The sequence below is a fragment of the Python bivittatus genome, unplaced genomic scaffold (assembly GCF_059951505.1).
Source record: "Python bivittatus isolate LINGU-HERP-01145 unplaced genomic scaffold, Pbiv_v1 ctg000580_np1212, whole genome shotgun sequence".
In the NCBI taxonomy this organism is placed as follows: domain Eukaryota; kingdom Metazoa; phylum Chordata; class Lepidosauria; order Squamata; family Pythonidae; genus Python; species Python bivittatus.
Genome location: NW_028277087.1, coordinates 26,253,454 through 26,280,571, shown reverse-complemented (window position 1 = coordinate 26,280,571; position 27,118 = coordinate 26,253,454). Strand labels below are relative to the sequence as shown.

Below are 27,118 nucleotides of genomic sequence, written 5' to 3'. Positions count from 1 at the left end.
TTAGTGGATGTGGAAGGAATCTGGTCAACTTAAAAAAAAAAGATCTGCCAAATGAATTTTACAAAATGCCTATGATTTCCACCACAGTTCTGAAAGGATCAAGTTTGAGGGTAGGGATAAATGAATAGAACCTCCTTCCAAATCTTGTAGCTCTACATTAAATAAACATTGGCTGGAGATTTTGACTACTGTGCTATTCTAAGATGCTTTCTTTTGTGCATAATTCTGGATCTGGATCTTTTCCCATAATCCCAATTTATGGTAGCTTCCAAAAAATTAATGCCCTCACTTTGATCAAGCTTTTTATCTATACTTGTCCATACTGGTTCTGCTCTCATCTGTGTGGGACTCCTCCCTCCTAGCTCAGGCTCACCCTCATCACTAAATATCTGGAGTTGTTGAGAACCCTGGTTTTCTGGATTGGGACCTGAAGGACCTCTTTTCCTTCATATCTTACTTATTTATTTATTTATTTATTTATACATACATACATACATACATACAATTTATATAGCTGTCCATCTTGTAGCACATAACTCTGGGCAGCTAACAACAGGGATAAAAACACAATAAAGCCAATACAAAAAGAAAAGAAAGAAAAAAATCAAGAAAAACCAGGCGCCCAATCCATAACTATACCCATTCATCTCTTCAATCCCTGGGCTCCAACCTTATTGCCATGGTGTCAGGGGGAAAAGCCAGCTCTTCACCAATTTACAGAAGGCTAAGAGGATGGGGGCCTGCTGGACCTTAAGGGGATGAATGTTCCACAGGGCAGGGGCTGCTACAGAATAGTTTCACCATTGCCTTTATTTCTGTCTTGAGGTGCAGTTGGCATAAGTAATTTCAGTACTGCATTTTTGTATATTGCAATCATATTCACCTGTAACCACCATCATGTAACTAACAAATCTATCTCACAGTTGTTATGGTCAGGAAATAGTACTCTGAATATAGAAGTTGTTTTTACTTAAAGTTCCTGTAGGTACAATGTGACAAAACGTGTTTTCTAATTACATTATTGGAGAAACTCGTGTTTTACTATGTATGTTGCCACTGCAAACTCAGAAGGCCAGAACAAGCTAGTTAACAAATAAAATATGTCTGACCACTGATTTGGCTGACTTGGCCTCCTTAATTCAAGTGTGTATGTTCTTGAACCTATGTAGGAAAAGATGCAGCTCTTCTAAGGAGCAGCCAATAAGTATAGGAACAGTGCTTATACTGGACCTGAAGGACCCTTGTCCATTTCAGAGCTGAATATTGCACTTCTGAAAATTGTGTATTCTAATGTCTTACTTCTTACCAAAGGAACTCATACTAATGACTAAGTCATTAGTCATAGGAATACTTACAGTTTTCTAAATTTGAGCATACTGATATTTTCATTTTGTCCTTTCATATGATATATATGACCCACCATTCCCTACAAAAGTGTTTTTATTTCTAATTCCACTTCTCTAAACTAAAAAAAAAGGCTGTTACTTATTATATATTTCAGTCATCCCACTAAAGTATATGAAGTTGTTTTGTACTGAATTAGCCTATTAATTCATTTTGCTTAGAATAATGTTTGGAATCTTCTAAATCCAAGGCATGTACTCTTGTACTAAGCAATCAAACTTCCCCATTTTATGTATCTTGGCAAAAGTTACCACAGCAAACATTGGCATCAACATGTGAATTAATGTTCAACTATGTATTTCCTAATTCTGCTATAATACAACTTAAGTTAAATTAAATGCGACAAAAGACAAAAAATTCTAAGTGTACTTCTTAAAGGAAAGACATAATGGTGGTGGTGGGGAAATAGTTAGCTGTCATAATTTCAAGGCAGTATACTGAAAAAGTTCAGGATACTGAACTATTTAGCATTTCCTTGTTGTTACCTTATAAGTGTTAGTAATATAATGGAGAGTTACACAATAGCTGGGCCACCCCTTAAAACAAATTCTTGTTTAAATATTAAGGAATAGTTTAAAATATACTTCTTTCTAACAGACAGAGGTGCACACATACCTTTCAATTTTTGCAAAACAATACATGAAGCTCACGCATATCTCTGCTTATTAAGCCAGTATCAAAATTGAACTAGTCCAATATCAGCATAGAGCTTATAAGAATTAAATCAAAATTAGGAAGTATTTGCTTCTAGAAATTGTTTTTGTCATCCAGTACAAATTAACAGTCTCCAAAATGGAACACAGCGATTTATACACATAAACTGCTTATACAAATATAAAAAGAATCCACTATAAAAGTACACTGCATATCTACCACAAAACCAATCAATTCTATGAGCTTTCAAAGTAGATGTCAAGTAGTGTTTAATTATTCAGTTAAAGGACTTATTGATGTCAATAGATGACTGCAGGAAGTGAATCCTCTTAGTGAGTTAATGTAAAACAAAAAGCACTGGTCTTTTCAAAAATTGAGAACCAGATGTTCTCAAATTTTAGTGTAGTACTAAGTATCATTAAGAGCAAATAAAATGTTCCTCATCACTTATATTCATACGTACTTCTACAGAAATTACTATACTTAAAAAAAAAACCTCTTCTAATAAAAAAGACAAATTCTAATCACCACTAACTAAAGGGGAAGTGAGTTTATAATAGTAAGTTTAAAGCTAAATTAATACTTAATACTACATGTTATAATACAGTAGGTGTTACAGTTTTATCGTTTTGAGTGCCAAAATACAGTTTTCATGTTCCATGTCATTATTTCACTTTCTATACAACTTAATAAGCATACGCTATTCTTATAGCTGTTAATCTGCAGCTAAATTTTCTAAATCCATATGTTATTATCTTAGTGATCAAAATTATGTTGATTGAATTTACAGAAACAAAGACATAGTCAGAAGTACTCCACCAATTTAAAGAAGTAATGTCTAGCATTTGAGAACTGAATGCTGATATATTACAAAATCATGCCCCTTTCCTGGAACATTCCAGGTTACCATAGAATAATTCTTATGATATATATAAAAAGGTTTGACATAACCAACTTTTTCCTCTGAATATTTGCTGATAAGCATAACCCTAGCAGCAGATACAATAGTACAAGACTTGGTTTATTTTATGGAACGTGATTACCTGCTTTTCCTTTCTTGTCTTACCCTGTGCATAGGTCAAGCTAAGCTTAACCTGGCACTAGACCAATGATACTTTACTGTCATATTTTCAATACCCATTTTAATAATCTCTAAATTAATAAGTTCTAAATTAGAAAAGTAACTCTCTAAGAGAGCAGTGTTTGTACTGATAAATATATTGGACTGAGACAGGGGAGACCCAGGTTTAAATCCATTCTATTGGATTCTCTCTCTCAGCCTAATCTTCCTCACAGGACTGTTGGAATAAAATTGGGAATGCTACATAGGCCACTCTGAGCTCCTGAAGGAAAGGTAGGATATAAATCTAAAAAATAAAAGATAAAGCTGCAATCCTTTTGTCCTCATGAGAAGTTCATAACATGCATGAAGAATTCCCCCCTCCAATATCAGAGCCAGGAATTTCCAACCTTGAATTGTAAAATATCTCCTCCAATTTCCAGTTTCAAATCTTATCATGAGAAAAGCCAAAAAGAAGCATTCTGGTATGGGTCCACTGCATCCTAAGGCTACATTCTAAACTAGCACTGGACATAGTCTTTTGGGCCTTTGAGCACATATTATGAGCACTCTCACAAAACAATTGCCAAGATGGATGCAAGCAACACACAAGGTTGCAGCTAACCACCATTTTATTTTCTAAGAATGTCTCTGAAGTTTATGTGGCACTCAGAGGTTTTGTTGGAAAATCAGGTTCTGGTTGAGCCTGGTGCTTTGTTTTGCAGCATGCTAACTTCCCATACATTTTCATAATCAAAATAATCTATAAAATAAAATTAGGCAGGAAGATTGCTGAGCACTAAGAATATGTTGGTGGGATCTCTCTAGCTTCCAGAAGCCACACTGGGGATTCCAAGCTTTATGTATTATTTGATTTATCTGCTTGCAATGGAAGGATTATTTTAAAAAAAAAAAGTTCAGGAAGGGAATGGAGAGATGCATTTATCTTCCTTCCCTTCCATCTAATTACCCTGTTGCACTGGATTCCTTGGAGCCTCCAATATTACAGCACACCAAGAAGGTGCATTGGATTCCTCAGTTACTGTAAGTAGCACTGACCCCAAATTCTTCTTTAAGATACAGTGAAGAAAAATTCTTAATTTAAACTAATTCTAGCTATGAATTCATCCCACATCTCTAACAGTCCATCTGGCTGTGCTATTAATGGAATCTAATCCATCCCCCCCATATTAGTCAGGATGACAGTCTGAACTGTCACCTTCAGGATATGAACACTTCCTTCCTACAGCCTTGAATATAAAAGTGTCTTCTGACTTTTCTTCACTTCTCATTTCAGATAAATACAATATTTCTGTCAAGAGCTGCATGGGCTGTGTTGATTAGTCCCATTTTCTTAAACTGCCAACAATATGCAATTTTTTTCCCACAAAGTTCCTAGCGTATTGCTCTTGCTAGACTTAGTTCTCCATTTCCCCTTTTCTGATCACAGTAGTGCCTGGAGCTATTCCATATGTCGATCATTCCTGCCCTAAAATCATGTCTGTTCTGACTTTACAGAAGCAGTGTATCTTTCACTCACATCCTGTTCTCCATAATTCACCTTCAACCAATACTGTTCTAACTTTCCCTCTTTCTTATAAGTTACACAGAGTGACAAAGTCCATAATTTAAGATGAACTCATAGCAAGTTCCCTGGTCTTACCATCTCCTATTCATGTCCAGAAGCACTGCTACCATTGAATTCATGCAAGTCCTATTACAGCAACTGTAGGTCATTATGAATTATTATCAAAAAAATGTTCTCCCACCTTGGATAATACTTTGGTTCTTCCTTCTTTGTAATCTGATGCAGCCAATGCACATCAGTCATCACTGAGTGAAGACACTTTCCTTCATCCTCACTGTTACCACTCCCAAAGTCTCATAACAGAATTCTAATCAATAAGCTGAGATACTTCTCACCAAAAATATCCAACACTGGCTCTGTAAAAGCTTTTATAACAGAAATAGCTCTCTCTTTGTTCATTGTTGCCGTTTCCTTACCGAACCACCACTTTATTATCTACTAAGCCCCTGTTCCAAATAGTGTCTAATTTGTGCCATCCCAGTCTCCTAAAAGTGAACCTATCCCCCATGATCAGGTAATATCCTCACTCCTCCTGCTGCCTTAGCCAATTTGACAGGGGATGTGCTCCTTTTCCCATCCGTCTGTTAATTATCCCAGTAATTCTTCTTCCTCCTTACCTTCTCCAACTACAGCAGCCAGTTCTATCCTTATATACATCTCTGTCTCAGGTTTCTACGAACTAGCCAACCCGATAATCTCAAACTCCTGTTAACAGATAGGCGCTCTCGCTTTCTCTCGTAGTACAAACAGGCTTAATCGTATCCATGCCTACTCGGAAACAAGTGGCACTGACTTGTTCGACCGGAGAGGAAGGCGCCCTTCAAGGCGCGATCCAACAAAACTCCCAGCCCGGTTCTCTTACCCTCCCCCACGTCCCTTTCTTACCCCACTCGAGGAAGTCGGATACAAGCCTGTCCCTGCGAAGCGGCGAGTCCCGGCTGCACTCGGTGTAAAGACCGACCAGGAGATCCAGCAGCGCCTCAACGCTCAGGACGCTTTCGTTGCGCCGGGGCCCATCCAGCAGCAGCTGCTCCAGCTTCTTTAGCCGCACCTTGGCCGACATGGTGGCGGCGGGTGAGGAGAGCGAGCCGGGCGGCTGGTCGGTCAAGGCAGGAGGGAGAGGCCGATCGAGGCGGAGAGGGAAGCGGAGGAGGAGGAGGAGGAGGAGGAAAGAGCCGCCGCCTCAGGCTCGGGGCAGCGGCGGCGGCATCCGCCTGGCCAGACGCTCCCCGCTCAGCGCCTTCCGACGGGCGGCGAGGGGCCCTGGGCCCGGCAAGACTGGGGGCTGCTTCGCCTCCACGCTACGCCCACATTTTGCGAGGCCTTTCCGAAGAGCAGCTCTTCTGGGCTCCGCTCCAGGCCCGGCTGGTCCATCGGCTGGTCCCTCCCCTTCGGACCCGCCCTCCCACTTCGCCTGGCAACGGCTGAGGAGGAGGAGGAGGAAGATGAAGAAGCCCTGGCTTTCAGTCGCGACGGTCGCCACTGCGAAGGTGGTGCAGCAAAGTCATCCCGGTGGTCAAAGCTATCCCCGGCCCTCAAAACAGGCCGCCTCTCTCAACTCAGCCCCACTTCCCATCCGCCCCCGCCCTCCTCTGGCGCTTGGGAGCGGGATGCAACGGACTGGGCGAGAGGACTGGAAAAGTGGCCTGAGCAAAAGCCGGAAGGACTTGGTCCTCGCCTCTTGCCGTAGTTCCTAGGGAAACGCTCCCACTGGCCGTGACCATCCGGGCAACAGGAAGATCAGGGAGGGATGAGAGCCGCGACGGAACGTAGGGAAGAAACCTTTCGGCAGATTCGCTAGTTGCGCAACCTGGAAGCCCTCGGGAAAAACAAACCCAGCCGTTTTCTCGTCACGTATCCCAACCCTTCCCTTTGCCAAGTGGATTGAAACAAGCAATGCACCGGAATTCCCGTCAGCATATTCGTGGCTCCCACGCCCCAAATGCTTTAGATTTATTATAAGTTACTACTCATTCTTGATAAGTGCATCCCGTTTATAAAGGCTGGGTAAACCCAGGCAATTGGGTAAATTCAGTAAACATCGTTTAGATATTCGTGGGTCGGTGTGTTGTGCGAACATAGACTAGATCTTTCATAGCAAAGTAATAACATTGGGCTCATCTATTTCCATATCCTCCCCCCGCAGATTGCTATGATTCATCAGGTGAGTGAGCCGCTGAGATTTTAACAAACTACCAAATCCGCAAAAATACTGGCAACCATTAAACAGCATCAAAGTGTTCGTTTTCTGTATTTTCTAGCTGCCATCTAGTTCGGATTTTTGCAGCCCGAATCTGGTAGCCTTAATTTAACTGATGAAGATTTTAAAAGTACATTTTGGGAAAATTGTTTCTTGGTCACATTGCTGTACAAAGCTGGACTTATTCTTTTCCTCCACTTCCCTTTTCCAGGATGTTTTTTTGACATCTCTGTCTAGCCTACTCTGATTAAATTTCCTAGTATTAACCCGGTCTTACTCTGATTAAGATTTCAAGATCAGTCAAGTCACGGTGATGGTGCCATCTACTTGGGTCCAAATTGTGGATATCTCAGGGTAATTTCTGTCATTTCTGAGGGAATGCTATTCCCATTTACTTGAAAACAAGAGTCACTGAATTAAGTAGGACTACCTTCTTAGACTGTTTTCACATTACATGCTTACCCATGATCTATTTAGTCTAATTTTCTGGGTTCATATGACACACTGAACCTATTAACTAATTACATAGATTGGTTTACTATAACATGCTAGGCTAAATTACAGTTCACTGTGTAACAGAAATAAAACCTGAATAAAAATAGGATTAAGTTATTAGGTTTATCTTTTTAAGAGACCGCAATGCAAAATGTCCACTATGTTCATTATAATTTTCCTCACTGAAGGGAACAAACCACTAAATATTCAAAATCCAAGAGTAATATGAAATACAATTTTCAAAAATTGGTATAGAAAGGGACGGTTTCAGAACCCAGTACCACCTCACATCCAGTTAGAATAGTATAAAGAGAAACAACAAATAAAAATATCTCAGATGTACCACAAGCAAGTGTATGTGTACTGTTAAGGGTCAGCAATTGGTATGTATCACAAGTCTGGTTTCTTGTATAACAGGAACATGTGAAGTTGTAAAGTATTGGATTGGACTGTTGGTCTATTCTGACTTGCAGCACCTCTTAGGGGTCCAAGCTGAGATCCTTCATATGATTTGTACCAGATGTATTGACAAGTCAGATCTTCCCTATCCAAAGTACATCTATTGCCAATCCAAGATTGTCTGTCCCAAATACTAAAAGTGTTAGAGATTATTTAAAATACAGAGCTGGGTCTTGAAAATAAACATAATAATTGTTTGTTGGTGATCTTGAGATTCTTACAAAGATTCCTTGAAGTCCTTACCTGGAAGTTGTGATAATGGGCTTAGGTGCATGTTTAGCAAGGAAATTAAGTAGATAGCAACTGCATGCAGTGCCATTAGTTTGGTACCACTTAAACTGTTCTTGTAGCTTTTTAAACTGAAGTCTCAAGCTTTTGAATCCCTGTCATTCAGATCTATACACTTACCTTCAACCCCTTTGATCCAGATGCTATACTTTAAATTTATTGAGGTTGTCATGGTCTGTTGAGTAAGCTGTAATTAGATGGTTTCATACATCATATTAAGCAATTGAGTTTAGATACCACAGTAACTGGGTTCACAACAAATCCAAACAAACTCGTAGTCAGCCACAAATAGCATATGTTTGGTGTCACATACCAGTTATTTCAATTGAGATATAGATATATATTTAAAAACTATCTTATTGCTGCATATAGATTGCATGTTATTGCCTATCTTTTATTAATGAAGTTCTTTGGATGCAATGGTTTGGATCTACACATCATGCTAGCTACATTGTGGTTTGTTTGGTTTTGCCTAGTATGCATACAAATCCAGCCAATTGTGCTTTAGTCAACAAATTACAGATAACATAATCCAGACTAGTACCATGTGCAGACCATCTGGCCTCAAGAACATGGCGTTTGCATAATTCAAAATAATATCACATTTTCAAGTAGTTTTCTAAGGCCATGCATACACAATTAGTGATGCAATGTTCCAAATGCTAGTCAGCCCATGAAAAGCTCAGTAACTATTTTGCTTCAGCTGCCTGTCTGGGAATGAAGATATCAGGAATTCTCACACACACAATGGTTGCCTGCATTCAGCCTTCTGAATCATAGACTATGCAGGCTTGGAGTGGGGTGGTGCTGATATCTGAGGTGAATGCTAAAAATAAAAGTGACTTGGCTATGAAGGGAAAAATATGTCCCAACAGTTCCTTTTTCCTGCCTGACTTTTCAGTGGAAAAATACAAACATGATTTCCTTATTTGTATCTTATGAAATTGTTTTTAAAACTACTTTTGCTAAACCTTATGTAAACAAAGTGATTTCTTCTGGGTTCACCAGCACCCTCCTGCAATGTTCCTCAAAGTGCACATGTTTAAAAGTAAATTTTCAGAAAGGATTTCTAAACTAAGGTGTAGTCTGAGTCCTTTGTTCTTGGCTTTTCTCCAAGAAATTTGGTAGATAATACAAGAGTGACATCCTGTGTTAGATGGCAACAGGAAACTGCTTAAGGAAAGTCCACCCACAAAGATCATGGGTTTTAGACTAATCAGTTAAAGAAACCAATGGGGAAACTGAGAAACACCAGTAGTCACATTGCAGAAACTGTTAGGGCTGTACATCAGCTTTCTCCAACTTGGTGCCCTTGAGATCTCTTGGAAATGCAATCTCATAAATTTCTAGACAGCATGACCATTGTTGTCATGTGACAATTGATAAAAGGGAAGCATCTGATTGGAATAGCTACTCAGGAAAGATAATATAGTAGCCCTGTTTCTCTCTTCCTTTCCCTTCATTTCATCCCGATAGACAAGTAAATATCTTCAGCAGAGGAAATTCCTCTACACATTCCCACCAGCTTCTCATGTTCAGCTTCACTGGAAATAAAGCTGAATTGTATAGGTATTGCCTTTCCCACCTCCCTTGAGTCCTCTGTTCTTTTTTCACAAATCTAGCACTAGAGTCTTGGGGAAAAGAGCCAGCTTGCCTTTGCTATGGTTAAACAAGCTGCAAGAATATATCAGACTATTCTAAAAGCAACACTTTTGCAGCACACGTATAAGTACTCCCATAAGCTGACATAGGGGCCTTTTCCTTCCCCTTCTCTTCTTTTATGGTGAAGCTAAGATCATGGGATTCTTAGAAATGAAAGTAGCACTGTTCTCCGCTGCACCCACTCAATAACCCAACATGCATGAATGTAAGATATTATAGTGCAGGTACCTTGGAAAGAAGTGTGCACCTTGAATGTTTGATTGTGTTCTTGAAAATACTCACCTTGAGATACATAATGTACCCATTCAGTAGCCCTCAGCCAAAGTATTCTGATTGCCTGTGAGGTACCTGATTAAATTAAGGCACACTGTATAATCCTCTGTTCCGTTCTTGAAGTTTTTATTGCAACAGAGCAACCTTAGATGAGCTTTTAATGTCAGTGATAAGCTTGAATCAGGAAAAGGTCTAGCATATTGAAAAGGTTGCCTCTCTCTCTTTTTTTTCTTCTTCTAAGTCTTGGGGGGAGGTGGACATTGTACTTTGGCCAAAGGCAAAAACAACAAAACAGCAGGGGACAGTGTGTGAAAACCACTATTGCTTGTTCAATTGGCTGCCTGTTGAGAACTGGCATAGGACCATCCATTGTTATGGAAGCCACTTAAAACACATTATGGATTTAAAGGAAATACTCAGAAATGTAGCAGCGAGATATGTCTGTTTTTTATGTGTTTATTCACAGTTATGTAATAGTAAATGGATAATATTGGCTTTTTTCCTCCACATCAGAGAAGACTGAGTACAATTTGAACATTTCCATTCATACAAGCCTGCTGAGCTTCTCTATTTAATTGCTTTTATGTTCTGCTTTTCATCCAGTATTCAAAGCAACCTATGTGTTCTCTTCCCAGCCTTCTTTTGATCCTCACAATAACCTTGAGAGGTAGATTAGGCTAACAAATGGTGACCAAAGTCACCATTATATGGTAGTCCTTTGGGTTCGAAGAAGACACACTGTTGTGCAGTTCATCTGTGGACACGGAAAGGGCTCTGCAGTCCCAGTCTGGAAGCACAGAGTCTAGTACGATGGGGGCAATGGAAGTCCATTGTTGTAGTAACTTTGGGTGTCATTCTGTGACACTGCTCATGGTTTTCTCTCACTTTTTGGCAGCACCCGTCTTCAGAGCTGGTGGAGGTTGTCTTTGTCTTCCTTGTCTTTGTCTGGACTCATGAGAGTTGGTACGTAGGCACTGACAATGGTTACATACCAGGACTTGCTGACAGGAAAGCAGAACTTCATAATGTGTTCATTTATTCCAGTGGGTACAGAGATGTTCTTCAGCAGAGCAGTTTTCACTGCAGAACCTAATCCACGAGTCCTGTTGTCAGTCTGTGGTTTCCCTTTCCCAAAGGACATATATCCACTCGCTGCTTCCTGTAATGAACTGCCAGCCTGGTCTCACTGAGTGCAGCAGTGTCAATGCTATAACAGCAGAGTTTGGCTGCTATGCATGCTGTTTGTCTTTCAGGCCTTGATACCTTGTCTCTATCCAGCAAGGTACGGACGTTCCAGGCTCTGAAAATTAGTTTTCGTTGATTTGTTTTTCTTGATGCTCGACTGCTAAGGTGATGATCTGCCAGCTGGGGTTAGCTAGCCAGATGTTGTGGGGCAAGCAATGTTTAAGGTACCTTTTCTAACCCCCTCCCTCATTTGAGGGTGGGCAGTGCTATCCTAGAAGGGCTGCCCAGTTGCCCTGGATACTGCCAGATATCTCTGCTGCCACAGATACTGAGATGAATGACCACTGATTCAAGGGCTGCCCGTGTGCACGTTTGTGACTATAACTGCCAGTGGTCATCTTCACCTGCTTCGCCACTCCCCCATTGCCGAAGGCTCAACGAATTATGTTTGGACTGAGATGATTTGCAGATGAATTTTAGATGAAAATGAATTGCACAATAGAAACTTGTGCATGATGGAGTTTTTTAAGTGGAATAGCTGTTACACAGGGGCAGTCCCACTCTCTCGGCATAAAAGACCTTAATCCAGTGGCACAGAGAACCATTGTGGCTGGAGAGGAGACCTCCTGCTGCAGGAATCTAAGTGTCTTGTCATGCTTTTAGTGTGACACGCCTGCTGGGCCTGCCTTCTTGACCGTTGGACCATTGATCAGTGTCCTCCGCTCAATCTGCCAGGGCCAGAATTCACATGCTGGAATAGACAAATCCCTCTCTCACCAAGAGCTGAAGACCCGTTGGCTACCCTCACCTGGTTTGGCCCATCTGCCAAGACGGTTTACCAGGGTGTGGCCGCTGTGCAGGTTACAGTTATTTGGAGCCACAGGTGAGAGCTGAGCACCAGGTGGGGGCTAAAGGTGAATGAGCAGCCCTAGAAAGGGCACGGCAGGCTAAAATCAAACAAACCACATGATAGCACAGCACAGTGTGAGAACCAATCACCCACTTTTTATCCTTGCTCTTTTTATCTTATTTTTCTTCACAAGTAATGGAATCAAGGTGTGTTGTGAAATACAAATATGTTAGTAAAAATTACAAGAATGGTCAAAACACAATGCTATGGTCCTCCCTCTCAGAAATTAAGCTTTAATTTGTTCATTTTACCCGTATTATTCATGCTGAACATGGGAACAGCACCTGTGATGAATTCTCTGACCTGGGAAATGAAAATGGATATTTCCAAAATATGGCACAAGAAGAAGAAATTGACTTTTTTGTGGTGTCAAATAAGCAATTAGCATCTTCCCCATCAAACCAAGACTCTATTAGAATGATGATAAAGAAAACAGGGAGGCTCTTCCTTAACATACTCACTGGTTAGTTGGTTGGCTGGTTTATTTTGTACACTGCCTGACTAAAATAAAAGCAATACAATTAATAACAAGTAAGTGAGATCCCCAGTTTCCAAGGCTCTGAAACCTGACCCTTGCTTATTGAAATACATTTTCCTTCTCTGAACCTTTGAGAACTTTGCTTTCTTGATTGTGAGTTCCTATAAGAGGCTTTACCCCAAGAAGTGATCACAGGGAAGAATGAGCCTGAGTAACATTGTGAACTCCATCTTCCTTAACCTTTATCAAGTCTATCAGCCTATAAATCCTATTCAGATAGGCTGCAATAGCATCTTCTTTCACTCAAAAACTAGTACCAGTAGAAGTTTCTTGCTGTCATTACTTGCCAAACCAGGGAAGGGGGAAGGGGGAAGGGGGAAGGGGCTTCCTATACATGGCAGCCTCTATCTGGATTCCCCCTCCCATGATTATTTTTCCGCAAGGAATATGAGTTGTTTCCTCTTCCTCATCCTTCCTGAGAAAGAGGAGCAAGATTTAGGAGTTGGCAATGGGGTAAAAAAGAGAAGCTCCCCCCCCGGAATATCTCCTCCCGTGGCTCTGATGGAGGCATATAAGGGACAATAAGCTGCAGTGACAAAGGGGACTGGATGAACTCTGGCAGCTCCTGTGGAAGCACAACTTCAGCAAGTAGGCTAAACCTGTAATAGCACCCTTATATTTCCTCCTTGTGAATGGATATACAGATACCATTACCTTCTTGGTACAAAAGCCATGCCAACTAAATAGGTGTCATTTTAAAAAGCTCTCTCTGCTACAGAAAACTGCAGTGCCACCAAGAATTGTGTACAATTCCTTCTTGCTGCCAAGAAAATTATATGGACATGTCTATATAGTCATCAGGACTTGACTTCAATTTGAAGGAGTATTTGCCTTCCTGTAGATGATGATTTATAACATTTTGATTATCCTTTTCATCTTTAAAAAGAAGTCCAGAGCAGAGATGCAATAAACTGAAATTATTTACAAGACAGTGCAATGACTTTACATTAATTAATTAATTAATTAATTAATAACCAGCCAACCAACTAACCAACCCTCCATATCTTAACATCCAGAAAACTAGCTGCAAAATCATAGCAGGATTTAACACTAGAATATCAATAACAAAACAGGAGAAAGATCAGTATAACTTTAATCAATAGCCTGGTTGAACTAATACATCTTGAGCTGGCACCAAAAGCTTCCAAGGTTTAGCATTAACTGTTACTGAACTAGAAAAAAATCCCACAACCAGGATTTGTGTATTCAGAATTCCTTCTCTTGGGTTGTTGCATAACACATATTGATGGTGGCATTGCCCTCCACTGTGTTGTCTCTGATTCTAGCATACTTGTGGCAAAACATCAGCTTTAACATAAAAGCTGTGGGAAGAGGATGGGAGCAGCCCTGCAGTTGCTGTAAATAATTAAGAAATATTGTGTGTGTGTGTGTGTGTGTATAGGCTTATAACTACACACATTTTAATTTATTAACAATATTTAGTGCATTGCCACCAGTGTCACTAAACAATAAATATTGTTTAAACAAACAATAATAAACTAAAATAAACAAATCATATTGAAACAATAAAATATTAAATATCATTAAAAGCAAAATTAAAGTTACTGAATGTTCCCTAAAAGAATATTCTTTAAAAAAAAAACTAGGAAAAATTCCACCATTGACTACTGCCTCTAGTAAAAATGATTTAGCAGATGTTTTTCTTCTAAACCTGTTCTACAGAGATGCAAATGGATGGCCAGAAGTGGATTACACTATCATTAGTGATGATCTTATTATTGTTTATTGATTAAAAAAACACATATGATGGTATTCTACTGAGTTTTCCTGAAACAAATAAAATTGATGACCAGGCTTTTTGTGACTCTGATTTCTGAAAATCAGAGAATGATAAACTGTAGTGATCTGTAATCCTGTTTCACCAATCTACCCATTGTAATTTTTAAAAATCTCTTTATCTCCTATTTCTTCCATCTAGGCCTCTAGCTAACAGCTCTAGGTCTTTCTTATTCAGATTTTTATTTACCTGTTTAGTTAAATCTTTTTATATCTCTTGGGCAGCTCTGATCATACTTTTTAAGACAGAGCTTCCCTCAGGGAGAATCCATTTTTTTCTTTTAAAGTGTGTAACTGCTCTTGAGTCATTGATTGTGACTAGCAGAGTCATAATGAGACAGGAACTAGCTTCCATAATTAACCTTTCCAGTCCTTTATAAACTCTTATTGCTTCATCTTTCCATTAGCATCCATTAGAGTCTTGAACTGAGAGATTTCCATTTCTTGAAAAGGATCATCTGCTATAATTTACTGGCTTGCTCATATCTCTGATTATTCTAGTTTCTTCTGCTAGACAAGGAAATAATGTATCTGCATTAAGGTGTTGCTTTCCTTGACAACATACAGTTGAATAATTAAACTGTGCCAGCTGTTCCATCCCCTGAGCAAAATAGCCCTTTGCCTGATGAAAGTTATGAAGTAATCTCAATGATCCATCATCTATCCTCAGAGTAAATATTTTTCTCCTTAAGAAAATTCTATTGAAACCTAACAGGAGGCTGCTAAATTGTCAGTGGCTGGGCTCATAGATAATGAAAAGAGATGATGTGGTTTGTTTAGCTTTGGCTTAATGTATTGTATGTATCCAACTATTGCAATTTATTGATTACAGTATCAAGTCAGTGTTGACTCTTGGTGACCACATACACATAGACCTCCTCTAGGATGATCTGTTCCCAGCTTGGCCCTTCAGGTCTCCCAACAGTGCACCCATCACCACTGTAATTGAATCTGTCTACCTTGCTAATGGTTGTCCTCCTCTTTTCTTTCCTTCCACCTTTCCCAGCATTATTGTACAGAGTTCTCAAGGGAGCTGGATCTTCATATAATGTGTCCAAAATATGTTAATTTAAACCTGATCATTTGTGTCTTAAGGGAGAACTCTGGATTGATTTGTTCTATTTGTTTTCTTATCTATCCATGGTATTCTCAGGATTCTTCTCCAATACCAAAGTCCAAATGCATCAATACTCCTTTTATCCTGCTTCTTTCACTTCCATAAAGTGTCACAGGGAAATCTACTGCCAACATGATTCTAATCTTTATAGGTATAGACATAAATCATTTCCAAGATTTTTATTGATACCCTAACCTGTGGCATATTTCTTGACTGCTGGTTCCATTTCCAACTGATAGTTGATCCCAAAAGGCAGAAGCTATCCACCCTGACTGATGGCTCAGCAAGTTGTGTTTATCAAGCCAATTATTGCTTATTTAATAAACTATGATTAAATAAACTATGATTTAACATGTTCTGTGAAAAGTGTCTTGTAAGTAGAGAGGGAACACCTAGGTTAAATTATACAGATAAACTTATAATCAAGTGTTCTAAGTTTAGCCTTATGTAAACAAATATTGAGTTGTTAATTTAGACTGTAATTAATTTAATTCTGTAAAACCAGTGTCACAAGGGCCAACTGACAGTGTACAACTTGTGATTTTTTTTCCTTTTATTAGCACCATAATGGCAGTTATTAGTTTTATTTGCAGGTATATAAAGTAATCCAAGCGTCATTTAATTACAACATCTAAACAGCAACTAATTAGCCAGATTCCTTTTCCCCACTCTGCTTCTGTTGAGCAGGAGAACAGCAAGAAATAGACTTATTTTATTTATTTATTTAAAATATTTTATAGCCATCCATCTTAAAACAACTCTGGGCAGCTTACACCCAATAAAACAATATAAAGCAGTATAAAACCAATTGATTTGATGAATTTGTGGTCTTGATTTATTAGCATTTGGTCCAGCATTTTTAAAGCAAACTACCTTTCTTCTGGGTATGCATATAGTCTAATGTAGTAACTAAAAGCGTGCATTGTATTACTAGATTCCTACTTAGAGTTTAAAAAAGGAGTTAATTACTGGAGCCAGCATTCTCTTTGTTAGGCTGGCTAGATGTGGTCTCTCCCTTCTCCAGCTCTTCATGAAAGCCATCTGTGATCAGTAGAACTGACCCTCTTCCCCCCTCTTCTTCTTTCAGTAGGTCTTCTGTGGAACCCCTGCTCACCGTCCACTTCAGTGGTTTTGTCCTAGGGTCTCTGGGAACCAATAATCCTTCAACAGTCAACACGGTCTAGAATCCATTTTGGAGAGTTGCCAGCCATTCATTCTTTCTTTTCCCAGAAGTCTTGTATTCTCTCCTCTCTCTTGCCAGCACAGAAGCAGCCCCCCTTTTTCTATGAGAAAGCCACTGTGTATGAGAAAATAGGTTATCTCTACTTTTCTCACATTCTATCAACTAAAAAAGAACAGTGAGCTTACTTTGGTGAATACTATCACAGCCAAGCTTTAACCATAGGGAATCTAAGCTTCTCCTCTTGAGCACTGCAATTGAGGTCAACTGTGCATTTACCTTTAGTATGATTTAGTAAGCACATACGTTTTTTATGAATAAATTATTTAATTCATTCCATACTTGGAATCTTATGCTGTAAAAGTGTCGTATCTTTGGTCACAAAAATAAATTACGGTTCAGTACCAAACTGATTTAATTTGGTATTGAACACTACCAAGGGTTGTAAAAGGACCAAGTGGGGTGCACTCCCCCATCTAGGTCCCAGTGAAGGTCATTGATCAGAGTGACCAATGGCATTTCTGTTCCATGACCAGGCCTAAATCCTAACTGAAATAGATCCAGATAATCTGTTTCCTCTAGGATCCTTTGTATTACATCATTCTAAAACAAGATTTGTTTAACCATGCTGAATAAACTACAGTTGACTTCTTTCTCATAGCACATTAAACAAAAACCAAACCACAGCTAAGCATACTGTGTGAACCTAATCAATGATACAGAACTGTAGCAGAATAAAGCTTTATTATAATAAAGATTAAATTAAAAAGAGGGACAGGTTTTATGAATAAACTGTTTCATATTAATCACAATTAAAGCTGTGATATCCTTCCTACTTATACTAACTCTTCATGAATTATGGTACTTTTTATATACACTTTGCTATCTACTTGATTCCTGCCAGACCCCGGAATATGAGTGTTGCAATCCGTATTTTAAGTATTTAGTATTTTACTAAATATGTCTTACTGGACTTAAATGTCTTACTGGACCTGAATGTCTTAGGAGCTTATTTTTTTAATCATACTTCAGAGTGATTTCCTACAATTCCACGGTAGGTTCTGGCCTTTCTGCCAACTTCTTGAACACAAAGGAAGGTCACTGTATCAGGGATTTTCTTTGGGTGGTGGGAATGTCTTCTAAGGAGGGAGATTCAGACCTTAGATGGTCTGATCAGGTGTCTACCAAGTGATTCCTAGGAATACATGTTTAATAGAAAATAACTGTGTGATTACTACAATATTTGTATAGGATAAGGCTGAATTATAGGAAAATCAATCTGGGATGTGAAGTTAGGTATGTTTTGGGCATGCCCTTTGTTTAGAGTAAAAGTCCAGTAAATGGGGAATGATCTCAGAAATATCAATACCCAGTATTGTCTATTGTCCCAGCAAAATCAGTAGCTGAATGTTGCATGAGGCAGTTGCAAGGGAGGATCCATTTATGACATTCTTAACCTATATAGCTAAATTATCTGTTCAACTATAAAAATGTCTGATCATTTCTTGTTGTTAAAAAGAATTATAATTCTGTTTTCTGTAAGGCATGTTGTAAAGGAATTGTTATAAATCTCATCAACCAATGAGTTAGATTTGAAATCTGGATTTAAAAAATGCAGTAGTCTGCTCAACGAGTCTTGCATATCATTTTTTCATTGAGGAAAAAAAACCTTCTCCATATCCACAACATTATAAATATCCATTCCCATCATGCCAGGAGGGTTATGGTTTTTCAGCAAGGTAATTTTTTTTCTCTTTCATTGCATTCTAAATGAAATAACTGCCAAGGAAAAAAAATCATATTGGAAATCACCTCTTGCTTCTTCTTTCTTTTAATTTTATGTGGACCATGTCAGAATTTATATTCTTCATCAATTGGTGCTGAGATCTATGTCATCCCTCTCTATTCGGTCTATACAATATGCCCATTAATGATGGTGTCATTGGGCCTGCTGATTTTACTAGTGCTGTGCTGTTCCCTAAAACTGCCATCAATAATAATACATCAGCTATCTGACTGATTAAAATATAAGCATGATATCATATTATTATATGCCTTTAATTGTAAATGAATAGGAATTTGGTCAACTTCTCAAGCAGCCTGTCTTCACCAGGAGACTCCTCCTCCAAGGAGTCCCAGAATTCCCCAGTAGTCCCAATACTTCTAGAGTGCACTAGTCTGGGGGAGACTTTTCTAAACCTATATTTTTCAAAACCAGAATCTTTTTCTTCTTGCTAGTCTGGTGTCAGTAGGAAAAAGTTGCTGTCTTAGACACACAGATGGTGACTGGAAGAGAAGCCTTTGTTGCCATCTTCCCTCTTTTCTTCTAGAGATTTATGGTAATTCTTTGTGTTTTTAGTTCTTCTTAACCCAAAATAAAAATCATCCAGCCAGAAAATATTAATCTACCAGAAAGCTTGCAGAAGCTTTATATGGTGACAAATAACACTGCCTTAATTCAAATACTCTAGTCAATTCATAGTTTGGGTATTGGAGGAATCCTATAGGTTTGGTGGCTTTCTTCTCATAAATGGATTTTTCTTCTTTTTCTTGGATCATCTGACTTGGTTATCAAATTGCCTCTGCCTATGAGAACAGATGTGTAGGACCAGAAAAGATTGCTGACCTCTGTTTTTGAGGCAAAATGTGCTGAATCCTAATTGTAGCTTATTCCGTTTAATTTTCATAGCAAGCCTTATTTTGTAACCATGCAGGAGAGAATCCAGAACTGAGAAATGATGGGAAGGGATGGTGCCTACAAATTTGCTAGAAGCCCACAATTGCAGAACTTTGGATAACTGGTTAGTCAACTTGCAGGTCCAGTAGTACACATTCTAATGCAGACAAAATATATGTTTTCATATGAACTGGAAAATACTAGGGTTACAGTAGTTGAAACTAAAAATGAGGTATGAAACCTGGACTGGGGAGACTAAATTATGGGAATGGGTATTTATAATGTTGTTCAAAGACAAGCTCATTAACCAAATATTAGAAACATTATTAGATGCGTATCTGATAAAGCTCATTCACAGAACATAGATGGTAGGATATGAGGTAAAGAAGACTCACACTGTTATGCAATATGATGCCTATTAGAGAGATAGCTTTAAAATATAATGGGATGTCATCTACAGGAACGAAATCTGAAGATTTTATTTTTTTATCCCCTCTGAAGTTAACATTGTAGAACCAATTCATTAAACACTAGGATCAATTAGTGACAGTAGTTGGGCAGCTGGCATGTAGGGAAAGCAGCTTACTCAGACTAATAAGCATTGCCTTGCTGTTACTTCACAGTCTCTCCATCCCTTTGTTCCTTCCATCTGTTGTCCCTCCTCAACATCTGCAAGCTTTTGGGGAAGGGACACTGGTCCTATTCACGTGGAGTGTCTAGCACAATGGGGCTTTCAGGTGTCAGCACAATTCCATTAGATTACTTTATTATATTGCCTCTGGGTCTCAAAGCTCACAAGGTAGCTTACAATCCCTTAAAAGAAAAACAAAAATATGAAAGCAAATAAGATGACATTTATACCCTGCCTTTCTATTAAAAATGACTCAACAATGATTAACAATGACATTTACATCCATGTGGGGATGTTGTGTTAGAAACACTGGCCCATGTCTCTATAGGGGTATCTGTAGAATCTTGATAACTCTCCTAAGACAAAAAAATGTCTTCTGCTTTGTATGAATTTAATATAAGTTATTCGCAGAAAAAGATTAAAAAATGTTATGAAATACTGAGATTTTGCTTGGAAGCATGTGGAATACGGAGGAGCGCAGAATCTAGTAAAAAAAATTACTATCCTGGATTTTATACTGAATGAAAATTAAATATTTGATATTGATTGGCTTATGATCATAATAAAGTAACTGACAGCTCAATAAACAGGGATAAAATTTAAATATTCTAATAATGCAAGATCTTAGTGGTTTATTTATTCAGCATTTTAGCTTCTTAGTAGATTATTCTAGGTTTTTACTTTTTTATATACCCAGTAATTTAATAATAATCATAACTTTTCAAGTATTTGGGGTTTTTTTTTTTCCTTTGGATTTTAGTGTTTGCATTTACATTCAGTTTCAGATTATCTCAAGCTGTATAATTTGTTTAGACATTTTCCTTTTATTTTCTGAGCCCTGTAATTTTCTGTGAAACTGTATTAAATTATGGCTTATTTAAACATGTTTTATCTTAATTTGCATAGCTAAGCCATAAACCATAGTTTCCAACTAAAATGACTAGGTTTATGGAACACATTAAATCAAAACCAAGTTAACCATATTATGGCTTACCAGAAACTATCAAAGACATTAAAAATGTTGAAAAAATATTGTAAAAGCAAAAATCCTAACTGATGTATAATCACAAAAGGAACCAGCTATCACTTCATTATCATATTATCTTCCAATTGGGCTTCCCAAAAAGGACTCATTTTCCTTCTCAATCTTTTGGGGTTTTCAACCACTCTACAGACCTGGAAGTTTGCTTCTTTTCTATTTCTCCTTCTTCCCTGTTTTTTAAATGTACTATATTTTTTAGATCCAAACTCTACAGGCACAGATTGTCTTTTTGTTTTGAGCTGGTATATAGTACTTACTCAATTTTAGACACATTTAAAACAAATAATGCCAGAACTTTTTTTTTCCTGCCTTGAAAAACTGTGTGCCATCAATGTACATATCGCTTTACAGAACTGAAGAGAACATATCCAAACCCAGAGCTTTTTTGGTTGGTAGTCCCACAAATACTACAAAGGAGGAAGGAAGGAAATGGAGCCAGAATAAGACGGCTGGGAGTCCTCCTTGCCAAAAGATACTTTTCCCTTTGAAGATTTTGGCTTAGAGGGATGTGTAAACCCAACCATGTGTGGTTTATTCAGTAAGAAACGGTTAAGGAAACTAAAGCTTAATACTGGTATCAACTTAGTTTAAGTATGAAGCCACCCATTATGGCTTGTTTTTTGTGACAGACACAGACTTGCAAATAATTGCCCATTTCTAATATTTGGTACAATAATGCTGACTGTTGCATGATGTGCAAAGTTATGCTTAATAGTAACTATGATGAGAATTAACCTGCAGCTGGCTATTATACAATCAGTTTAATCATTCTGTTGACTCCTCTGCTTCTAAGGCCAGATATCCCAGCAATGATCTGTTATCATCTATTATTTGGAAATGCTACTTTAAGAAAAGCCTGCCGTGCCCTGGCCATCATTGGAGTTACCATGTGTGGAGGGGAAGGCTAAAGGCCCATCACACAAGGAAAGAAAGCAGAGATACCTTATTTTCATGGTTGATTAATTTTTGCTTAATCATAAGTTAGCCCAGGTTTGTACAACATGCCAAACCAAGGGAAGCTAATCTTACCATAACCAAGCTATGGTTAACATGGTCCTCTTTGGTCGCAATCTGATTTTCAGTCTGTATTCAAACAACCCTTTAAGCCGTGTTTTTGAACATAGTCAATAACATACCATGCAAGGTTATTGTAAGAATCTAAGCGAGGTGGTACATGCAAAGTTCTTTACATATGACAGCATGCTAAGATTATTGTATGGAAAGGGAGAGAGAAATACTACCTATGTTGAGCATTTCTGCAGTCACAAAATGTTTTCCCCTTTCTTGAATAGAAAGCAACCTTTTCAATGAAGAACAGAATTGTAACTCAGTTTACATCTGAAGACATAAGAACTATGATCTCTATATCTGTTTTTCCACTCAATCACATTTTGATTTTTTCCACTCAGCTGCCTCTGTAATTTAAACTTGTGTTGCCTTTGCCATCTAGTCTCCGTTCCATAGAAAAACAAATCTGAAAGAGCCCTTGTGACCTCAAATAATGCTCTGGGGAGCCATCCTAACATTTTTTAATTACTTAAAAATGGATAAAGAGGAAAAGGAACACCAGAGTGCCCTCTAGTGACACTCAAGAAACATGATAAAAAGCATATAGTACAGAATATTAAATTGAATTGCTTCTGGCAGTACTTCCTTCAAGGACTAGTCCAACCAAGGCATAAAGGTAAATTGTGGTTAAGTTCAAAAAGCGTGCTTATGTGGTTTACCTGATTTTAGTTTAGCATATTGTTCAACTTAGCCAATTGTGGTACACACAAGAAACTTTAAACAAACAATGGCTTTGAAGAATGTACAAATCCACAGGTACAGATGTTTAATATTTTCTATGTGGTTGGCTTTACCAATAAAGTTTTGATAAATGTAACAGTCAAGCGTATAGGAAAACTTTGCCCACTTTGATTAATACAGGATACAATGAAAGCATTTAGAGCCGCTTCTTAGAAAAGACTTCAGTGGGAGAAACAAGAAAGCACACGCAGCATTTTCCTTCATGGCCCTTAAGAACTGTTACCTGAAATTGTCCAGAGCAGCAAAGCTTCAGGTCTTCCAGCAGTCCCTGATAAAAGCACCCACATGAATGAGAAGCCAGAGTCCCCTGCGCCCTGAAGTCCTAGAGATGTAGCAGTTGCTTCAGTAAATACCAGGCTATTGACATTTATAAGACTTCAATCACTTAATGGGTAACAGAAGTGTTCTACTCTTTATTTCCCAGCCACACAAGTTCTAACACAGCGCAACAGGGGGTTAAGATTTTTAAAATATCTAAACTCCAGACTCCGAGGAACTTTTGCTTTTATAAAGGTCAAAATCTTGCACATGCTGAAGTCAGAAAAAATGTGCTTTTTTATTTCATTGGAAGAGAGCCACTTTCAGTGAATGAAAAGTTCTCCTTGGCTTCTTTTCACAAGCCAGAAGTTCAAATGAGTATGTGTGCAGTTTGGAAAACAGGCACTAAAGTAGAGGAAAATGGAAAGTCAGTTGTAAAATGAAGGCATCTTGCAGGTGTAAATGTTTCTCCAGGACCTGATGTGGGGTACTTGATCTGTTTTCATCATCCTGCATGGAGTGGGGAGACAGGATCTAAAACAGGTGGAGCTAATTTTCAGTGGCACTGGTCCTAATTATACCGTTCCATTTTTAAAAAACCAATCTTAGCAAAAATAGGTGGGAAAGGAAGTTATAGCCTCTCTGCCTCCTTTGTGACAATTAAGAGGACAGCAAACACAGCTGATTGGTTGGGACATTCTCAGTTGGGTGTGCTGCCATATGGAGCTGAGGTAGTCAGCCAGGTGAGGGGATATCTCAGTGGACTATTGAAATACACACAGCCTATGGTACAGCTTTGTAATGTCTACTCTAAATTTTATGAGGGCTAGGTAAAACTGCCCTCTGGTTGGGCTCCTTCCTATCTACATGAGGTAGGTGGTAGCAGCAGATATTACCAGCTTCTGGAATAGGTGCCAAGCATCATTCTGAATTCACAATGGATACTTTGCTTTGAGGCATTGTGGGAAATTATAATGGTTACTGCTGATGCAGTTTGCTATTGTAATTCAGGTAACTATTCTAGTTACATTGAGAGGACAGCATTGTACGAGATTCTAATGGCAGCTCAAGTCACCCAGCTCAGAAGATTATGGCACTCTTCAGTGCCTCAGTAAGCCCTGTTGGGGTACCAGGGGTAGGGGAGGAGGGGCAAGATGGCACCAGAAGAGCAGTCCTTTTAATGAGCTCTAGATAACTTGCAGAAAAACGAGAATTGCAGGTAGCTTACTCCCTTATTTGAGCTGAACTTCAGTCTAAGACTATTTGTCATTGGAACTTAGAAAAGAAATACCAAGGGACTTCTTGAGTCATAAACACTTGCTGTTGGGACAAGGGGAGTGATGGCACACAAAAAGAAATGACATTGCTCTTCTTCTCAGCAGACAGCTGGAAAGTCTGCTGAACGCCTGAAAATTGATAAGCTTGTGACATCCAGAAAGGAAAGAAAACTGTATTTCACTCTCCCCCTCCTCCCCATGTAACCAGCACATCTAAAGCAATTATAACCTAGGAATTATGACCCACTATATTCATATTTAATCCCCACCAGCCGCAACTCGGGGTGGGAATTATTTGGGAGTCTCTAGTGGGCTTTAGCTGGATGAGAGACTTTCTTTGTGAGAGTTGAAGGGATCAGTTGCACATGCTGCTTGTGTCCCTCCCTCCCTCCCTCCCTGTGGTGTAGCAGTAGCCCTGTCCAAGCTCCTTGACTCTGTGGCTGAGTTGGCAGTGGAGTTCCCTAGACTGATGGTGCTGGGAGACTTCCACTTGCCTTCTTAGGGCCTGGAGTCAGAAATGGCTTGGGAGTTCATGGTCACCATGGCAGCCATGGACCTGATCCAGCTTATTGACAGCCGGAATCATAGTGGGGGTCACAGATTGGATCTGGTATTTGTCTCAGGCAATGGCAAGATGATCTGGGTCCAAGTGGTAGTTAATACCTCTTTTCAGTAGAGGGTAGTCCTGCCTACTTTGAAAGAGATGGTGGTTCGCCTGCTACTCAAGAAGCCATTCTTGGACCCTACAGTTTTGGATAATTTCCATCCAGTCTCCAACCTTTATAGGGAAGGTTGTCGAAAGGGTCATGGGGTCACAACTGTGGAGGGCCCTGGATGAAGCAGATTATCTAGACCCTTTTCAGTCAGAATTCAGACTGGGCTACAGTATCAAGACTTCATTTGTCACTCTTGTGGATGACTTCTGGAGGGTTCCAGATGGGGGTGGCATGTCCATCCTGGCCCTCCTGGATCTCTTACTTTTAATTTCCTACATGGCACAGGGCCAGATTATTTTCAGGACCACCTCTCCCTGAGGGTACCTCCTGTCCCACTAGGTCAGACAGAGTGGGCACTCTCCAGGTCCCTCAAATGTTGTCATCTAGTGGGACCTTGAAGTTGCACCTTCTCTGTAGCCATCCTGGCCCTTTCAAATAGCTCCCCATCTGAGATTTTTTTGGGGGGGGAGTACAGATTTAGCCTTCTGGAAGGCTACAAAGACCTGGCTCTTCCCCCAAGCATTGGGCTAGGATGGGGTTGTGTCATGGGGTTAACAGTATGAGTGATCTGGCATCTGAGGGAAGGGTATGATTTGTTTTTATATTGTTTTTATTGGTTGCTCTCAGCTACAGTACCTAGGATCACTGTGTGAGATAGGTGGCCATATACTTTCTTTAAATAAATAAATCAACTTCTGCAAAGGAACCAGCAATGTTGGTCCACATGCCCCACACCATGATAAACAATGCCCAGCACTAGATGAGAAGGCTATTCTCAGGGAATGTTTGCTTTCAGCTCATACCACTATAACTATTTTTGAAAAACTCTTAAGAATAGGATAGAAAGTGGACAATCTTAAGAATGTGTTGCTTGGGGCAATGTATTACAGTACTAATAACCATAACATGTGGGACATTCTTAACCAAGGGAAGAAAAGAAATTAGACTGTCAAATAAGAGGAACTAGAGGAGCATCATTCCTCCCTTATTAGATCAATTATGGCAGCCAGCAACTGACAGCCTCCCCCATGTTAAAACACTCCAACCCAATCAAGTCTGTTTGCAAACTGAACTTGACTCCATCGTAAAAGTCATTGCCCTAGTAACAACCCCAAATTGCTGACTCTAAATCAGTGTTTCTCAGCCTTGGAAAGTTGAAGCCAGGCTGGGGAATTTTGGGAGTTGAAGTCCACACAAAGTTCCCAAGGTTGAGAAACACTGCTCTAAGTTGATGGTACACCTGCTGTTTTGCATTTCAAAGAGGAAGGACCTAGACAATTCCTCCAGGTGAAAGAAAAGCAACAAATTAAAAACAAAGATTATTCATAACAGCTTCAAACTATTGCAATGAACCACTGAGTTTTCTATCTCCCAAGAGAACTTCATAATGTGAGAAAATGCTGTAATTATTACAAAGCTTATTCATAAAATCCACAAGAGGGAGCTAAAAGTAAATTAACCATTTGTTCCTGCCTTTTCCCCATACAAGAGAGCTAAGACAGTTTAGGAATCACAGATCTCATTTCTAATCTTTGCCCTGAAACAAGTTGCCTAATGGAACAATGACTCAGCAGCTCCCCCTATCAAGTCCCAGTTCTATAAACTCAGATAATAAGATATGAAAGCGAACAAAATGACTTCATGATCTTACAAAAAAGAACAGACAGGCAGAAGAGAGAGACATGTTGAATGAACAGCCAGGTTTCAGAAAAAGCAGAGGGATGTGAGATCCAATGGCTAACATATGATCCAAAATGGATAGACCCCCGAGAATACAAGAATGGGGTTTACTTTAATTTCATCGAGTAAAGATAGGCCTTTGACTGTGTGCATCATTTATTTGTTTGTTAGATTTACAAGGTTGTCCACAGGGTATAGTAAAAAAAAAAAAAAATTAA

At 39.1% G+C, this 27,118-nt stretch overlaps 2 protein-coding genes across 5 annotated transcripts in view; one reads left to right on the top strand and one right to left on the bottom strand.

Moving 5' to 3' along the window:
• The window catches only part of CDC42BPB (CDC42 binding protein kinase beta), a 120,118-nt gene extending 113,823 nt beyond the window's left edge, over positions 1–6,295 (bottom strand). For all 4 annotated transcript variants that reach the window (XM_088149796.1, XM_015889125.3, XM_007434411.4 and 1 more), the window contains exon 1: positions 5,592–6,295. In XM_088149796.1, the coding sequence (XP_088005922.1) occupies positions 5,592–5,769 (178 nt within the window). In that variant the 5' untranslated portion in view covers positions 5,770–6,295. The remainder of the gene's footprint in view (positions 1–5,591) is intronic.
• A 138-nt stretch (positions 6,296–6,433) lies between these two features.
• The window catches only part of LBHD2 (LBH domain containing 2), a 106,499-nt gene continuing 85,814 nt past the window's right edge, over positions 6,434–27,118 (top strand). Inside the window, exon 1 of the mRNA XM_088149799.1 lies at positions 6,434–6,870. The gene's annotated coding sequence lies outside the window, so the exon portion shown is untranslated. The remainder of the gene's footprint in view (positions 6,871–27,118) is intronic.